This window comes from Sebastes umbrosus, chromosome 1, assembly GCF_015220745.1.
Source record: "Sebastes umbrosus isolate fSebUmb1 chromosome 1, fSebUmb1.pri, whole genome shotgun sequence".
Lineage (NCBI taxonomy): Eukaryota > Metazoa > Chordata > Actinopteri > Perciformes > Sebastidae > Sebastes > Sebastes umbrosus.
The window spans coordinates 21,082,531-21,099,429 of record NC_051269.1 but is presented as its reverse complement, the minus strand read 5'-3'; the positions used below and the strand labels follow the sequence as shown (position 1 = coordinate 21,099,429).

Genomic DNA, 16,899 nt, shown 5'->3' with positions numbered 1-16,899 from the left:
AACCAGGGACGAGGTCTGCAAATTAGATATGGCTAGAAGTCCTATATACGTTGCATCGGTTGCACTTTAATTAAGTGTAACAATGCCCTTTGTATTGTCTGTCCCTATCAAATAAACTAATAAATACATAAAAAAAAATACTCAGGTTACAAGTATACAAATAAATAGATAAAAAAATAGTATATTATAAAATAATATATAAAAAAAATTATATATAAAAATAGTATATATAAACTTAAAAAATAGTATATAAAAAATAGTATATATAAACTTAAAAATAATAATATAAACTTAAAAATAGTATACATGAAAATATATAAAAATAGTATATATAAAAAAATAGTATATATAAAAATAATATATACAAAAACAGTATATATAAAAATAATATATATAAAAAATAGTATTTATAAAAATAATATATAAAAAATAGTATTTATAAAAATAATATATAAAAAATAGTATATATAAAAATAGTATATATAACCTTAAAAAACAGTATATAAAAATAGTATACATAAAATTAATATATAAAAAAATAGTATACATAAAAAATAGTATATATAAAAATAGTATATATAACCTTAAAAAATAGTATATAAAAAATAGTATACATAAAAATAATAAATAAAGAAATATATACAAAATAGTACATATAAACTTAAAAATAGAGAGGCAGTTTTTTCACTGTGTTTAACGTTGAATATTAATGTATTTCTCCTCCCTTCAAGGAGTGTATTATACAATAAACAGGCTGTCATAACTTTACATTAACTAGCTATGTTAACTAGTTAGCTTTATATTCACTGCAGTAACGTTAGTAAAGTCTAGCCAGCTAAAATAACATGACTTCAGTGCACAGAAGGTACACAGCCGTCCTGTCTAAAGCTAACTTACCGTGTTCGTCTCCGTTATAATGTCTAATATTAAATTAAAGTAACTTTACAGTAACGTTGCTGTGGTAACGCTCTCTTCCTCTCTTCACTCTGTCTGGACAGTTTGGATCATCCCGCCTAGCTGGACTCTACCACTTTTCACGTGTCGGAGGGGGGGGGGTGAGAAACTATTTCTGTGATGAAGGATCTAACAGTGTGCCTTTCTTTTGATACAAATACCGCGTATGTTTATTTATATATGTTTTAAAAGTACATATTACTGCTTTATTATTGCTAATAAGCACTTTAAAAAAAACTGTTAAAACTGGAAATTGTGAGAGACCCCTCCAGAGTGAAATATGTAAGGTCTGTTGTACCAACAGCTGTTGGTAATGCAGAATGATTACAAAGGTTTTGAACTGATAAAGAAACAAAATAATTATTTATTCATTGATTAACCGTGATAGTAAAACATTTTCATAAATATATACGTACCAGCCGGCATCCCTTTCTGTGTTTTTTATAGCTGTTGTGTTGAATCTCACACAGCGGAACGTTTCGCTTGTGCAGGAAACAAGCACGGAAGGGATAGGCAGCAGGACTGCATTGCAGCCCCGGACAGAGTTAACGGGAACACCAGCTGGATACATGTGAGGTAGGTAAACACATTGGTTGGTTTCTTTCTGTCGATATAAGTTAAACCGTTACTTCTATCGTGATAACTCTGTCAGCTCAGCTATAATGACTTTATTTCGAGGTAGTAAGGTGAATTTATTTAGACTGTGTGTGTTAGTTCCTCCATAGGTTCAGTGAAGATGTTACACTAGGACTTTCTCTAAGTTATACTGTATATACTGACCTATAGAGTATTCATAGTATACTACTGTCTATTCTGTACATGTGGGGTGTATATTTTATGCACTGTATCATACCTCCAGCTGTTTATTCTGTATACTATTATTGTCTTACTATTAGCATTACTTGTACTTATATACTTGCACTATATATACTTTTTATTGTATACTTATACCTGCACTGCATACTATAACTGCTGCACATGTTCATACTGCTCATCCTGTATATATATATCCATCATATTCATATCTACCACTTACTCTCTTATTATATTTATTATTTATATTACCACTAGACATATGTAGACTACATTACTCTGTACATTACTGCTTTTCACACTTCTGGATAGAGGCTAAACTGTATTTTGTTGTCTCAGCACCTGTGATCATGTGAATCTTATCACATTGAATTTTCTCATTTAATTATTGTCACTTACAAGTTACATAGTTACAACTAATGCAGTCTAACAACAGCTCTGCAATAAATCCTACCTCCATTAAGGTTATAATGTTCAGTTTTTGTTGAAACTGTTTTAGAGAGGTGTTCATTCAACTTTCTGGTCATTTAGGAGGATGTAGTTTGTAGTTTAATAATCACTTACAAGGGTTTTGTAATCTAAAGGTTGCAGATGCCTTCTAGCTGACAGAGAGACAACCTACACTCCTGTGCAAGTCTTAGTGATGATTATGAATCTCAGAGCACTGTGATGTAAAAATACATATATATACTGTATATATATATATACCGTGTGTATATATATATACAGTATATATGAATGACTCCCTTTTGTTGGACTTTTTTGTCCAAAATCCTAAAATCAGAATCAGAAACAGGTTTATTGTCAAGTAGATTTTCACATAAAAGGAATTAGCCTTGGGTTTTTGGTGCATAACTGTGACAATAGACATAGTAAGAGAAAAGAAAAATGAAAAACAAGTACTGCAAAAGTCAAGAATCATAAAAATAATAATAAAAACAATCATTTAAAATGTAAAGAGCTGTACAGTGTTTACAATGAAGAGGATGGGATTTGCAAAATGATGACCAAGAAATGTAAACTATTCAGTTTTCACTGTTATGAAACAAAGAAGCTGCAAATCCCCAGAATGAAGAACCTAAAGAAAAGTGAAATGCCAAAGTTAGAAATGCCAATTAATCCGTTATTAAAACTGTCATTGAGTAAATTTCTGGTTGATCAACTACTCATTGATTAATCAAACTGCTGCTCAGGTGCAACTCACACTGAAACCTGGTAGTTCATCAAAGTCAGCAGCACCCATGTATGGTCTATTGATGAGCAAATGACTGGATAGGCGGTTAGATGGCTGACTCCTGGTGTTTGTTATCCCTGCAGTGACAGTGTTGTCGTAGATACGGAGCGATGAAGCGGCTGTACATCGGCGGGTTGAGCCACTCGGTCACCCAGAAGGATCTGAAGGATCGATTTGGAAAGTTTGGAGATGTAGAGGACGTGGAGGTCCGCACTAGGAAGGACGACGAAGGTGAAGAGTCTAATACACACTCTGACACTCAATTATAGTGTTTAATGTATAAACTCTATTGAATTCTGTTTATTTTCATGCTTTACACATTCTGGTATCTTAAACATGCTTAAGATACATAGTCTACCGAGGTCAACATAGTCATTATTATGTGAGTCTGTTCAATAAAATCCCTTTGTTGCAAAGAATTTCTCATAGCTGATACTTCTACGTTTTGTAGTTAATGGGATAATCAAAATCACCATTGTCATCCTATAAATGTTTTGAGGCTTCTTTTCTTGTATTGTTTGTTGTGGTTCCATCAGGTCTAAATCATATTTCTGAGTGTGGCGTGTGTTCTGACTCCTGTTGCAGGTGTTCCTTACAAAACCTTCAGCTACATTAACATCAACATTTCAGACGCCGACCTGAAGAAATGTAAGTGAAGTGAGCCGTCCATCTGAACATGTCATTTATTGTCATTCAGCCTTCAAGTCTCTTTTTACTTAAAACAGGAGAACATACTGTCGGTGTGGGGAGATAACACACTTAGAGCATGATAGATCATGTTTCAGTATCTTGAAACAAAACATAATCAGGAAAATCCTTGCGCATTAATTCTAGTTCTGGAAAAGTGATGGATGGATGGATGGAAAGATGATTTGTTTTGGTTAGTGTCTTTTATCATAACTGCCATCACAGCTTGTGTTGTATCATCAGTCTGAGATCATTGTGTTTCCTCTGCAGGTTTGACGGTGCTGAACAAATCCAAATGGAAAGGAGGAACTCTGCAGATTGAAACAGCCAAGGAGAGTTTCCTGCACAGGTACAGTCTAATATTTACACAAAAAATTACTATGGGGCACAATTTGATTTTAAGTAGAGCTGCAAATAACAATTACTCTCAATATCGACTAATTTGTGATTAACTGATAAATCGTTTTGTCTGTAGAGTGCATGGTGATGTCTTCAAATGTCTTATTTTATCCGACCACTCGTCCAAAACCCAAAGATATTCAGTTTACAATGATATAACGCAGTAAAAAAGCAGTAAATCCTCACAATGGAGAAGATGAGACCAGAGAACAGTTGATATTTTTGCTTGGCAAACGACTCAAATGATTGCTGATTAATTTCTCTGTGATTTTGCACACTGGTGTAAGAAACGGAGGAGCTGGTATGTCAGAAAAATCAAACACATTAAGGAGGAACCCACCCACTGTTTGATTTGAAAATTTAAGAATTTAAGTTTCTGATCAACAGCAAACCTTAAACAGCAGATGTGTGATTCTGTATGATGAATTAATTTGCCATGATCAATGGCAAATAAACCGAAACTGTTATAAAACTTAATTGGCAAAAGGAAAAGGTTTTTGTCTCCAGAATGGATCTGTAGTTCTGTAGGATGAAGGCGTCCCGGACTCTAAACATTCAAACAGATTCTAGTGATTCTTGAGGGAAAAGTGGCTCTTACAGCAGCAGAGAGTATATTAAGTCAACATATTCTACCTCCCTGAACCACACACTGCTAATCTATGATGCTAGATTCTTCCTGATACCAGTGGGTGGTGCGTTTGTGGTCTTTGTGTCTTAAGACTGGCTGAGGAGCGGCAAGATGCAGCGGAGCAGCTCCTCCAGAAACCTGCAGCTGAGGACAAGAGACAGAAGATGCTGGACTCCCTGAGCAAAGCTGGCGTGGACAACTTCACCATGAAGGCTGCGGTGCCGGGGACTGAAATACCAGGACACGAGGTCGAGTCAGCTACTGCTTCCTGTTTCTGTGTTGACATTAGATCCAGTAGAGCCAAAGAAATACTTAATACCAGTACACTTCATATCAGTATCTGGAAGTTAAATTTTTTTTTAATATAATATAGACTTTTTTTTTTAACATGAACACATAACACAAACAACCATTTTTTACATTGTAAAAATAGATGTAATGTAATGAAGACACCGTTTCTACAGGCCCTGGCCACTATTGGAGAATTAACAGTAATCGTCTTTATGGGATGCACAGCATCCTACGTGAGGATGGAGGTGTTGACTGTCTTTATGGGTGCTCTGGTTTCAGGACTGGGTGGTCAGTAAATTTGGACGAGTCCTCCCCGTCCTGCAGCTCCAGGGTCAGAAAGGCAGCAGAGCTCGAACCCTGAAGTACGACCCGTCCAAATACAGCCACAACATCCGCAAGCTGGACCGCAACGCCGAAGACCAGCACACACCGGTCACCCAGCTCACCTGGGAGGTTCAGGGAGGGGATGATGACATCAGCAAGAAGAGGCGGGGAGAGTTTCCTCCGTACGAGCCACCGAGACGCAAGAAGACTAGGACAGACGTGGTCAACTCCCAGAATGCAGAGGGTCGAAGCAGGTAACGATGTCATGTTTTCTAATCCTAACAGTCTGACCTAAAGGATTCACTCATTCCTGGGATTCACAAAACGTTTCTACTGGTTTCTGTAATTCCCATATTTTTCCAAGTGATATCCAGAATTCCTGCTGGTTTCCTGGGATTCACAGAAATTAGTACTCCAGCATTCCCAAAGGTTTTAACTGGTTTCCTGGATTTTTTTTAAGCATCCTGCTGGTTTCCGAAGTTCCCAAATCCATCTACTGGTTTCTTGGCTTCTCAGAAGTCCAGCTACTTTCTAGCATTCCATATTTTTTCCAGGATTCTCAAGGGGATCGACTTGTTTATTGAATTCCCAAATATTCCTAAAGGTTTCTCTAATTTCTGCTGGCTTCTCCGTAATCCTGGCTGGTTTCGGGTATTACAAATTTCCAAGTCCTTCCCAGGATTCTCAAAGATTTCTACTAGTTTCTGGGATTCCCAAATCTTCCCTAACGGTTTTTGGAATTCTTAATAGTTCTTACTCGATTCCCAAAATATATATACTGTATAGCTCGTTGTAGATTGCCGAAAGGTCCAACTTGTTTCTAGGATTGTCAGTTTCTGATGGTTTGTTGAATTCCCAAATGCTCACACTGATTACATTAATTGAAGTTTGAAGTGGTTTCTATGATTCTCATTATCGAAAATGTTACATTTAATATAGAAACTGATGGATTTTTTTGAATCAAAACCTTTTCTTTGGTTTTTGATTGATCAGCCTCATAGGGTGTGTGTCCAATGTCACACCCTGATTCCCAGAGGTGTGGACTCCAGTCTAGAATGGTGACTTTTACAGCAATTAGTTTACTTAATTCACGATTACTGTGTTTGTATTTATAATTTGAAGAAACAATGATGATTTTTTTAAGTTTCAAAAATCAAACTTAATTAATTCTGGGATCTACACAATGTGTTATATCAGTCTGTCTCCTCCTCGTTGTTGTCCTCTTAGATTTAAGCCGACTGTTGCCTCCGTCGATCGCACCGACACTCGTCAGTTCACCAACGGAAATGAACAACCAACCAGCCAAAGACCGGCTCAGAGGAGGGGGCCACGACAGACCGGCAGTGACGTTGACTCAGACGAGGAAATCCGCAGAATGGTGACGGCCCAGAACACCTCCCATGCTGCACTGCTGCAGGAAGAGGAGGAGGAGTATAAGCTGGAAGTAGTCGGACTCGACTACTTGATGAAGTCCGGGCGTGCTCGTCAGCAGCAGAAAGGTAACATGTTTTAAACACTAATTCCTTTTTTTATGAGAATTAGAATTTATTCTCATCACGGTTCTCCTGTAGAGGAGCTTCTTAAAAATCTGATTAAAATAAATACTGTATATGGCAAATTTTAAAAAAAAATGTTTTTGATAAAGATCTCTTATATCTGGTTATTAATGAATAGTGACCAAATATATACAGAGCAGGACATTATAAAGTGTGAATATAAAGGTATCCGTGCTCCCACTATGTAATGGAGACACTGCTGACATCTACAACGACACCAGACCAGTATATCTGTGATAAACTATTGAAATATTGGCTGATATATCATGTAAGTCAATTTATGGATCTAGCTGTAATGATAACCAATAGAAATTCAGTGTAAAAGAATGAAAATATATTGATTAAAATAAGATAATGGAATAAGGGGAATTAAAGGAAATGTAATAGTAGTTACTTAAGATAATAACTCGTAGTTCAAGGAAGGTTTGTGAGTTTAGTGTCTGAAGCTCAGGATGTATCAGATGACCAGGAAAACACTCTTTTTAGCATGTTGTAAAAATGTGACGAACTGTTTAAGAACAATCTTTTCTTTGGGATTCCAGGAGGTCCAGATGATGATGAAGAGAATGACTATGACTCTGCAGACACAGATGAACTCTTCGCCTCCAGGAAACCTCCTCCTCCTCCTCCTCCACCGCAGGAGAGACTGACTCTGCCCACTGCAGAACACGTTTCAGGAAACGACACGGAGAGGAAGAGAAAGACGAAGAAGAAAAGTAAAGCTGGAGAGGAAGAGGACGGTTCATCAGATGATGAAGAACACGTCGCCTCAAGGAAACAGCAGAGAGGACATTCTGGGAAACAAAGTTCTCAGAACCAAAGTAAGAAGATGAAAGCTCTCCCTGTTGTAAAACCTCCTTCCTCAGAATCAGATAGTGATGAGGAGGATGATGATGATGATGATGATGAAGATGAGGAGGAGTTAGAATCAGCTGATTCCAGTTCAGATTCTGATTATGAAGCCATGTTTTCTAACGTCACCCGTCTGGAGATCTCCCTGGCTGACCTACAGAAGCTAGCTGAAGAAGCTACAGCTGACAGCATCCAAGAAACTAACCTAACGCCCGGTCCCGCTGAACGACCTGCTCCCAAGAAGGGCACCACGCCGGAAGAGATCCTTGCTGCCCTCATGGCGGATGACAGCAGCGAGGACGAGCAGAAAAAGAAGAAAAAGAAAAGAAAAGCCGTCGTGTCAACGTCGCTGCCCGCCTTCCAGGGGATGAGGGCGCTGAGCAAGGGATCAGAAACAGATGAGGAGAAGGAGGGAGGAAGAGGAGGTCAGGTTAAAAAACAGAAGCTGGACTCTGAAGCTCTGAAGCTGAACCACAGAGCAACGGTGAGCAAAATCAGCAGACAGAAGCACACAGAAACAGAGGAGTCTTCAGAGAGCAGTGAGGAGGAGGAAGAAGAAGAGGGGGAAGAGGAGGAAAAGGAGGTGGAGGTGGTGAAGAACATGGCTGAGAAAGCTAAGGCAGGTTCCTCCTCGAGCAGTGATGATGAGGAGGAAGAGGAGAAGGAGGAGAGGATGAAGGCCAATCAGACTGTTCTTACAGCTAAAGCTGCAATAGCAGCTTCACCTTTGTCCTCGAGCTCTTCCGCTGAGGAAGACGAGGACAAGCAAGAGATCATTTCGGCTGAAGATGCTGTGAAAGCAGCACCTCCCTCTGCTCCTCACAGTGAGTCCTCCTCCAGCGAGGATCAGGAGGAGGAGGAGGAAGAGGAGGAAGAGGAAAAGCAGCCTCCTCCCCGGGTGCCGTTAGGAGCTAAGGAGGAAGAGGCGCGGCAGAGGAAGGCCAACATGAGGAGGCTGGCTGCCGTCCAGAAGAGACAGAAAGAGACTGAAGAACACAAGAAGCTCATCCAGGGAGCTCTGGCCAACCTGGTGGGTTTACACATTAAACCTCTGAGTGTTTGGAACGTCAGAGAGAGGACATTTAGTTCAGTCCTCTCTCCTCTTTAAAGGGCTGTTTGAGGGTTCAGATCTGGCCTTAAAGCTGCAGTCTGTAACTTTCAGCAAATATGATCAAAAGTTATTTTTATAAAACTGTCACTTTATCCTGACAGTAGTGCACGAGACAGATAGTCTGTGAAAACAAAATCCTGTTCCTCTGCCTCCTCCTAGTGCTCCTAATGGCATTTGCAAGCTTTCAGCGCACCCGAAGGAAATCAACCAATCAGAGCTGAGCATTTGGATTTCACTAGTTAAATGGTCAAACTAGGCAGCGCTGATCAAATATGAATCAATATTCTGTTACTGTAATGCCTATTTCTCTCCTCAATGTTTGATCAGTTCTGCCTAGTTGACCGTTTGATTGAAGTTTGCGAATGATTGACAGCTGCATCAGAGACTGCTCGGCTCTGATTGGTTGTTTTTCTTCTGGCACGCTGAAATCTTGCAAATGCCATTAGGAGCACTAGGAGGAGGCAGAGGCATATTTTCACAGATTATCTGTCTCATGCACTACTTTCAGGATATAGTGACAGTCTTATAAAAATAACCATTTATCATATTTGCTCAAAGGTACTGACTGCATCTTTAAGATGTTCAGGTTAGAATTATGTTTAGTTTTAGTTTTGGGTTGAGGCTGTGGGTCTGGACTGTGCCAACGTAAACCTATTACACTTTACATTGTTTAATTATATTATACATGGACAAATTTAAAAAGATATTATATAAACTAATTCATTAAGCTCAGGAGTCTTGACCTTGAAAACAGATAATACAGTTTAGGAAACATTTATTAAGTTTGCATTGATACTATACATTATAATCCTGATTCAGATCTCTGTGGCTTAGACTTCTTTTAACTCTTTGGTGGTACACTGCTTACATGTCTTAAACCTGCAATAATGGATTTTTTAACCCACTTAGGAAACAAACATTGCCATATTTTTACCTTTTATGTTGATATGGTATGGTTGATATGCTTATTAGCGATCAGTTGTGTATTGACATATCCAGCAGATACGGAGCAACATAAGCATTCATTTTGAGCCTTGTTTAACACACAATGTTAATCTCCATTAGGATGCTCCAACAGCAGGAGCAGGGAAACACATCGTCTTCGGCTCTGATGATGAAGATGATGATGATGAGGATGGTGGCGATGATGCAGATAAGCAGCAGGCGACCTCAGAGGTCACGGCGTCAAAGAAGACGCTGTTCCAGGACAGCCAATCGGAGGACGAGGCAGCAGCCAATCCGAACGACTCAACAAAAGAAAAGGTGAGTGAAGAGCTGTTGATGGTATTTAGTTTCGAATCTACCTGTGAATATATGTAAATATGCCTTATTTATTAATTTATTTATTTATTGTTATTGACCCAAAATATATCATGAATTGAAGTGACAGCTAACTTTAAATCATGTGTATGTGTGTGTTTGGGTCAGGTGCGTCTGAAGCATTCGGGCCCTAAGCTCTTCGGCGGCAGTGAGGATGAGGAGGATGCTGATGAAGAGGAGGATGGCAGCAGGTTTGACATCAGGCCTGAGTTTGAAGGTCGAGCAGGACACAAGGTGAGAAAGGAGCTCACACAGTGCTGCTCAGTATGCTTACATAGCTGTTTTCTATATATTTAACTATATATATATATATATATATATATATATATATATATATATATATATATATATTTATAAATGTCTTTTAAATGCAAATCTATAATAGTTTGTTTGTGTGTTTTCCAGCTGATGGAGCTACAGTCTCGCTTTGGGAGAGACGAGCGCTTCCGGATGGACTCTCGCTTCCTGGAGGAGGACGAGGACAAAGAGGAGGAGTCAGGTGAGGCTGTGGGTGAGGCTGTTGGTGGGAGTGTGCTCTGGTTGTAGTCTGTAGAAAAGCAGGTAAAGACAGTGTTGAAGAAAGGATGCGTTTCCATGACAATGACACGGAGGTCTGGTATGTTTATTATGCAAATTGTAGATGAATTTAGTCCATAACTTTCTTGCTTTTTTCTTTATATATTTATATATAAATAGTAACGTATAGTATCGGTAACGTTACTAACAGAGACATAATGTTAGTGAAATGTTGAGATGATGCGGAAAAGTGCAACAGGTCAAACGGCTACATCAGCTCCTGAGGTGGTGGAGGATACAGTGTGTGACTCCACAGATGTATGCAAGTCGTTTAATCAGACTTTACATTCAAACAGTCATTAGCTTATTGGTCCATTCGTCCATCTTTCACATCGATTAGTTTTATCTTCTCTTCTCTTCCTTTTTGTGATTCAGAGAAAAAGAGCAGCGTGACTGTGGAAGAGGAGGCTCTGGACGAGGAGAGGAAGAAGAGCCTGTCCATCCTGCAGAGCGTCCTCGGCGGCAGCCAACAAACCTGCAGCAGCAGCAGCAAGACGGCCGGAAAAGCCAAGACCTTCAGGTCAGCCACACCAACTCACACACACTCACAGAGTCTGGACAACTTCTGCACTGGAACATTTGATATTCAATAGGAAATAAATACAAATAAATCAAATTTGTGTGTTTGCAGAGATGTGTCAGCGCTGCATTACGACCCCAGCAGAGAGGAACATGCTGCGTTTGAGACCAAAACAGATGAAACCAAGAAGGAGAGGTAAGGACACGGAAACTATCTCAACACTCTGTTGAATCTGCATCAGCACCGATACTGACCTTATTAACCAGATATGATAGTGGCCAGACTTGACCGATCCACATTAAAAGTTAAGGCAATATTAAGTTTTTGTTCGTTTTGTTTCCAATGGATTCCTTAGGTTTTTTCTAGTTTCATATGATGTCAGTATCTTCACTCTTGCTTTAAAATTGAGCCCAATACAAACTAAAAACCGCATGTTGCGTTAATGCATTAAAGAAATTAGTGACGTTAAAACAAATTTGCATTAACACGTTAATTTTGACAGCCCTAGTGCAGAATTAATTGCCAACAACATCATTTTTATAATAATTTGCATGCGAGAGAACAGGATGGGACCGAGGACTGAGCCTTGTGGTACACCACGTATTTACAGGCCTGATGACAAAACTGGTACATTAGACACTGATCAATAGTGACAAATGCAGCAATGATGTGACGCATGAGCAGCGAAGAACACTCATCAAAATGTAATAATCAAGAGAACAGTTATACATAATATACTGATGTATAGTTGCATCCGCATCTGTAATCTTGCATCATTTCAAGTCTTCACATAAAGAAAACAGTAAAGATCTCATCCAATCAAAATGTACATCATGTCCACGTTATCAGCTCTCCAGTAAAACTTTCATGTGATCTGTTGTCTCTGCAGCAAGTCGGCCAGGAGGAAGAAGAGGGAGGAGGCTCAGAAGCTTCCAGAGGTTTCTAAGGAGATCTACTATGACGTGTCCGGTGACCTGAAGGCCGTGTTTGGTCAGAAGAAAGAGGATGACGTCGCCGTAGAAGACGAGAAGACAAACTGGGACCAAGAGGAAGAAGAAGTAGTAGGGAAGGATGAGCAGTCGACCCTGCAGTCATCTCTCCTCTCAGCTGATCCCAGCGCAGAGAAAGAGGAAGAGTCTGGATTTAAATTCTCTTTCTTTGGAGACGACGAGGAAACAGGAAGTGGAGAGACAGGTTGGTCATATGTCAGTTATTTATCTCAGACTGTCTGAGGGAAGATTTCTTAATGTTTAAATCTCTCTGCCAGCAGAGTACAAGGTAGAGAGCATCCAGGCGCCAAAGGTGTCATGGCAACAAGACCTACGTTTCCATGACAGCAGCTCGGATGAGGATGAGGAAGAGCAGAAGGAAGAGGAGGAGCAAAGCAGCGTTGCCGCTAAAACCACAGAGTGAGATAAATGAAGATTAATTCCTGTTTTTAAAGTCTCAGTTTGCTTCAAACGAGGTAGATCGTACGACATGTTGTCTGACATCTAAAGTCAACGTTTTCTACTAGAGCTGCAACTAACGACCGATCGACCATCATCGATTAGTCTGCTCTCAATTAATCGATCAATTGTTTTGTCTATAAAATTTCAGAAAATCATGTGAATGGCTATTATAATTTGTTGTGCATATGATAAATAAATAAGTTGAACGTGAAGCGATGAGATGTAATGAATCATCAAGCTTTGAAAAGGGACAAACGTAGTTTTGTGAAGAATGGAAGAATCCCCGCTGACTTCCCACCTCCATGCACCTGGAAAATCACTGCGTAAAGTGAGCCCGATTGTCTATTTCAGAACGTTACTAAACATGTCGGATGCAGCATGTTTGAAGTATACTGAAGCCCTGACATTTACCTGTAGACCTGTGATTTCATTACTACAGAGCAGGACAGTTATTCTAAAATCCATTTCAATTGAAACCAAATGTCCTCTGAATGTGTTTGTGTTACTGTTCACAGAGAGGAGACTCCTTCAAAGACCGATCGTTTCTTCTTCTTCCCTGAAGACAGCAGACTGTCAGGTAGGAGGAAGATTGCCCCATTAGTGACCTCAGCACTCTACGTTACCGTGGGATTTAGTCACAAACGTTAAAGGAGCAGTGTGTAGGATCTGGTGACATCTAGTGGTGAGGTTGCAGATTGCAACCAAAAGAAAACCTCTCCCATGTACCTAGCGTGTAGGGGAACTATGGGGGCCGATGCCAAAATGTGAAAATGCTAATTGCCCTCTCTAGAGCCAGTATTTGGTTTGTCTGTTCTGGGCTACTGTAGAAACATTGCGGACTCCGTGTAGAGGACCCGCTCCCTATGTAGATATAAACGTCTCATTCTAAGGAAACGAAAACACAACCATTCTTATTATCAGGTGATTATACACTAAAGAAAACATACTTATTAATATTATATTCCATTTCTGCCAGTAGATCCCCCTAAATGCTACACACTGGTCCTTTTAAGGGAAAAGTCAAAATGTTAACATGATGTTTTGTTTTTTTTTTAGTTAAAATGTGAAACCAGGTTAGAAGGCTTACAATATAAATCGTATATAGTACTCCCCTCCCTAGGCTCTAAATGGTCCCAGACAAAAGTTTTCTATCGAATGGTGTTTAGGAGAGTGGAGCGCCAGAAAAATGGAAGCATATCAGTGCGAACAGACTACGACTGAGGCCAACAAAAAAAATGTTAGCAATAGTTTAGCAAAAATAGTTCTGTTTGAATTTCTATGAGCCTACGAATGGATAGAAGACACTTGGATAATGCTCCACACTTCCATTGAAGTCTGTTAACACTGATATGCTTTCATTTTTCGGGCAGTCTGCTCTCGTAAACGCCATTTGATAGAAAACTTTTTCTGGGACCATAGAGAGTCTAAGGAGGAGGTGAGTACTATATATTAGGGCTGGGCGATATGGCCAAAATCTTCTATCACGATATAGGTCATTTCATATCTCTATAACGATATCGCAATATAGCATGTTTTCTGGTTATTCAATAAATAAATAGTCAATATGAAATAACGACATAGTAAAGTCTATATTTGTAAACTCCTGTGTGAATTAAATACTTGACAAATGAAAAGTAGATTATTTTCTCATTTTTAAGAACTTGAGTGCAAAATTTTTATATTTTTTTCAACAAGTGACAACATTATAGAGCAAAAGGCCTAGCCTATATCACAATAGAAACGATATAGAAAAATAAATAGCATAAACACTTTTATATCGTTTTGACGATATACATCGTTTTATTGCCCAGCCCTACTATATACAATTTTATATTGTTTTGGGTTGAGCTATTCCTTTTAATAAGGAGCAATTTTGGGCAGTCTGGCTTGCAAACAGCAGTCAGCAGTAATCAACATTAAATACAACAATCCATACAATATATACATCCTACACAAATAAACACACGGACACGGGTTGCAGAGAACAAGAGGATTCGTTGAAATGTTTCTTTAAGGTTGATGTGGCTTTTTTTGTGTGTCTTTCGTCCTTCAGAGGGTCCCAAGTTGTTCTGTCGTCCCACTCACCTGGAGGAGCAGAGGGAACAGTGGGAGGAAAGGCGGAGCGAGCTCAGACAGGTACACGGCTCAACTTTTCACTGGAACATTATCAGAAACAGCCTCACTGTTTGTACCTGATGAAAATCTTCATTATGAATAAAATTTCACTTCATTTTGATTAACTCAAAACTAAATCTAATTCTTGAGAATTATATATACAGTCATTTTATTACACTATCTACTATAACTACTGTTCATTGTTACAGCAGTTCTTCCTCTAATTCTGGAGAAAAAAATAATAATTTTTTTTTGGTCTTGAGGATGAAATTACTGATGTTTCCTTCTCAATGACCTGCAAATAGGGCAATGTCACATTCATCCCCAACCACTACTACTACCTACAATCTGAAATGGGGGCGATATAATAAAGATATTTCTACTGTCCTGTCTGTTTCCACAGGAGTACCGCAAGAAACACAAGGATGCCCGGAGGAAGCTGAAGTCCTCCCAGAAGAGCTGAGGATTATGGGAGGTGAAGTCTCTGTGTGTTAGTTCACTGGTATGGACTTGAGAATCAGGAGCTGACAGATTATTTTTTCTCCTCTTGGTGCCGTTTTGTGGCCCAGACTGATTTCAACAGTTAGCAGGACGGACACCAAATGTCCACCGAAGACACAGACGTTGAGTGAAAGATCATCAGAGTATCAGATTTATTTTTTATTTTAGTAAATACGGAGATATTTTGTGTTCAGGACTTCCTGTTGGTCCATCTGGTTTGGTTTTCTTGTCAGTTGCCATGGAAACAATTCTGCAAATGAACTTCTGGACAAATGGCAACAGCCAATCACAGCTTCAGAGGACCAAACCGTTTATTAAAAAAAAATCTATAAAAATACAAACAAAATAGTCAAATTGATAAGGAAATAATAATAAAATAAAAACAAAAATAAACATGAAATATGAAAAAACTTTATTCCTCATTATTTTCTTTTACCGTTGCCTCAGGCTGCAATTTCTTGATCTGTTATTATTTTTTATTTTTTTGTATTGGTCAGTTTTGGTCTTCCATACCTCTACAGCTGTCAATCTGCAGGCTGATATCAGCATCTGGAGTCAAACTAATGAGACTAAAGTTTATGATTTGATCAACATCACACTGTTATGATCTGACTCCTCGTCTCATTGTGGACTTCAGATTTTGCCTCATCACAGTTGATTGGATGAGAAGCCTCGCTGTCACTTTGTGCTGTGAAATAAAGTGAAATGATATTTTGTGAAGTTTGAATGTGGAGAATTTTTCACTTTGTGGGACAACACAAAGTTTGGGTCCAGTTTATCAGGTCCAGCTAGCTAAATCTAATACAGTCTAAATACAGCAAATCCTGCCTTCATGAACTTTAGAATCATTTTGGAGGCAGAAGTTTGTGTTGCTGTTGATTTCACTTCAATTAACAGTTGTAATGTATGTATATGAATTGATTCAAGATTCAAGATGTTTATTGTCACACCGGTTATACAAGTACAATCGTGTGAAATACTTTTTGCTGGGAAGCTCCATTAAGAAAACAGTAAGTTAAGTAGCAATATGGTAACTATATATATATATATATATATATATATGTGTGAAAATATATATATATATGGGAGCAGCTATAAAAATATAAATATATGGGAGCAGCTATAAAAATATTGCAAAGGCATTTTTTATATATTGCACATGTTGCGATATTTGCAATATTTAAAAAATGGTATTTTTTATTAAAAGCAAGTGACTCCCAGATCCCAGAAAACACTGAATTTCACTGTATTTTATTATTTCAAATCTAATGACATGCAGTCAAAAAAACAATGATATATCAGCCTTATAAAAGACCATAATGTGCAATATTAATGTGTAAATATAAAGTGTCCTTCGTGTCACTAAAATTTCTGTGAAAAAAACAAAAAATGCCTACCACCAACTTTGGGGGTCTGGGGAGGTTACTTTGTTGGTAATTCAGCCTTAACTTATGCAAAACATTCAAAATTAGATGGTTTCTTTCACTGCATATGAGATATTTGTTATTTGACTGACATTTTAGTCCGCACATGACCTACATCCGTTTACAAACAAAAGACAAATGAT

General features: G+C 38.5%; 2 protein-coding genes across 6 annotated transcripts in view; one reads left to right on the top strand and one right to left on the bottom strand.

Annotated features, from left to right (window-relative positions):
* The window catches only part of LOC119493289 (centromere protein P), a 104,765-nt gene extending 103,267 nt beyond the window's left edge, over positions 1–1,498 (bottom strand). The window contains exon 1 of one of the 2 annotated variants that reach the window (XM_037778467.1): positions 1,371–1,498. The gene's annotated coding sequence lies outside the window, so the exon portion shown is untranslated. Of the gene's footprint in view, positions 1–897; positions 1,037–1,370 lie in introns of those variants that run through there. The other variant, XM_037778459.1, reaches the window with a different exon arrangement.
* nol8 (nucleolar protein 8) lies at positions 1,011–16,059 on the top strand. 4 transcript variants are annotated; one of them, XM_037778395.1, is made up of 19 exons: positions 1,011–1,118; positions 1,425–1,530; positions 3,085–3,232; positions 3,587–3,649; positions 3,959–4,037; positions 4,807–4,963; positions 5,286–5,584; positions 6,558–6,829; positions 7,429–8,768; positions 9,915–10,112; positions 10,278–10,403; positions 10,575–10,668; positions 11,121–11,265; positions 11,377–11,460; positions 12,155–12,459; positions 12,533–12,674; positions 13,232–13,293; positions 14,770–14,852; positions 15,235–16,059. In XM_037778395.1, the coding sequence occupies exons 3-19, from the start codon at positions 3,112–3,114 to the stop codon at positions 15,292–15,294; spliced, it is 3,630 nt and encodes a 1,209-aa protein (XP_037634323.1). In that variant the 5' UTR covers positions 1,011–1,118; positions 1,425–1,530; positions 3,085–3,111; the 3' UTR covers positions 15,295–16,059. The 4 variants fall into 4 exon arrangements, with proteins under 4 accessions (XP_037634323.1, XP_037634329.1, XP_037634335.1 ...); XM_037778401.1 differs by having other exon boundaries at positions 1,050–1,118; positions 1,446–1,530; XM_037778407.1 differs by lacking the exon at positions 1,011–1,118 and having other exon boundaries at positions 1,399–1,530; positions 12,536–12,674.
* The last annotated feature ends 840 nt before the right edge of the window (positions 16,060–16,899 follow it).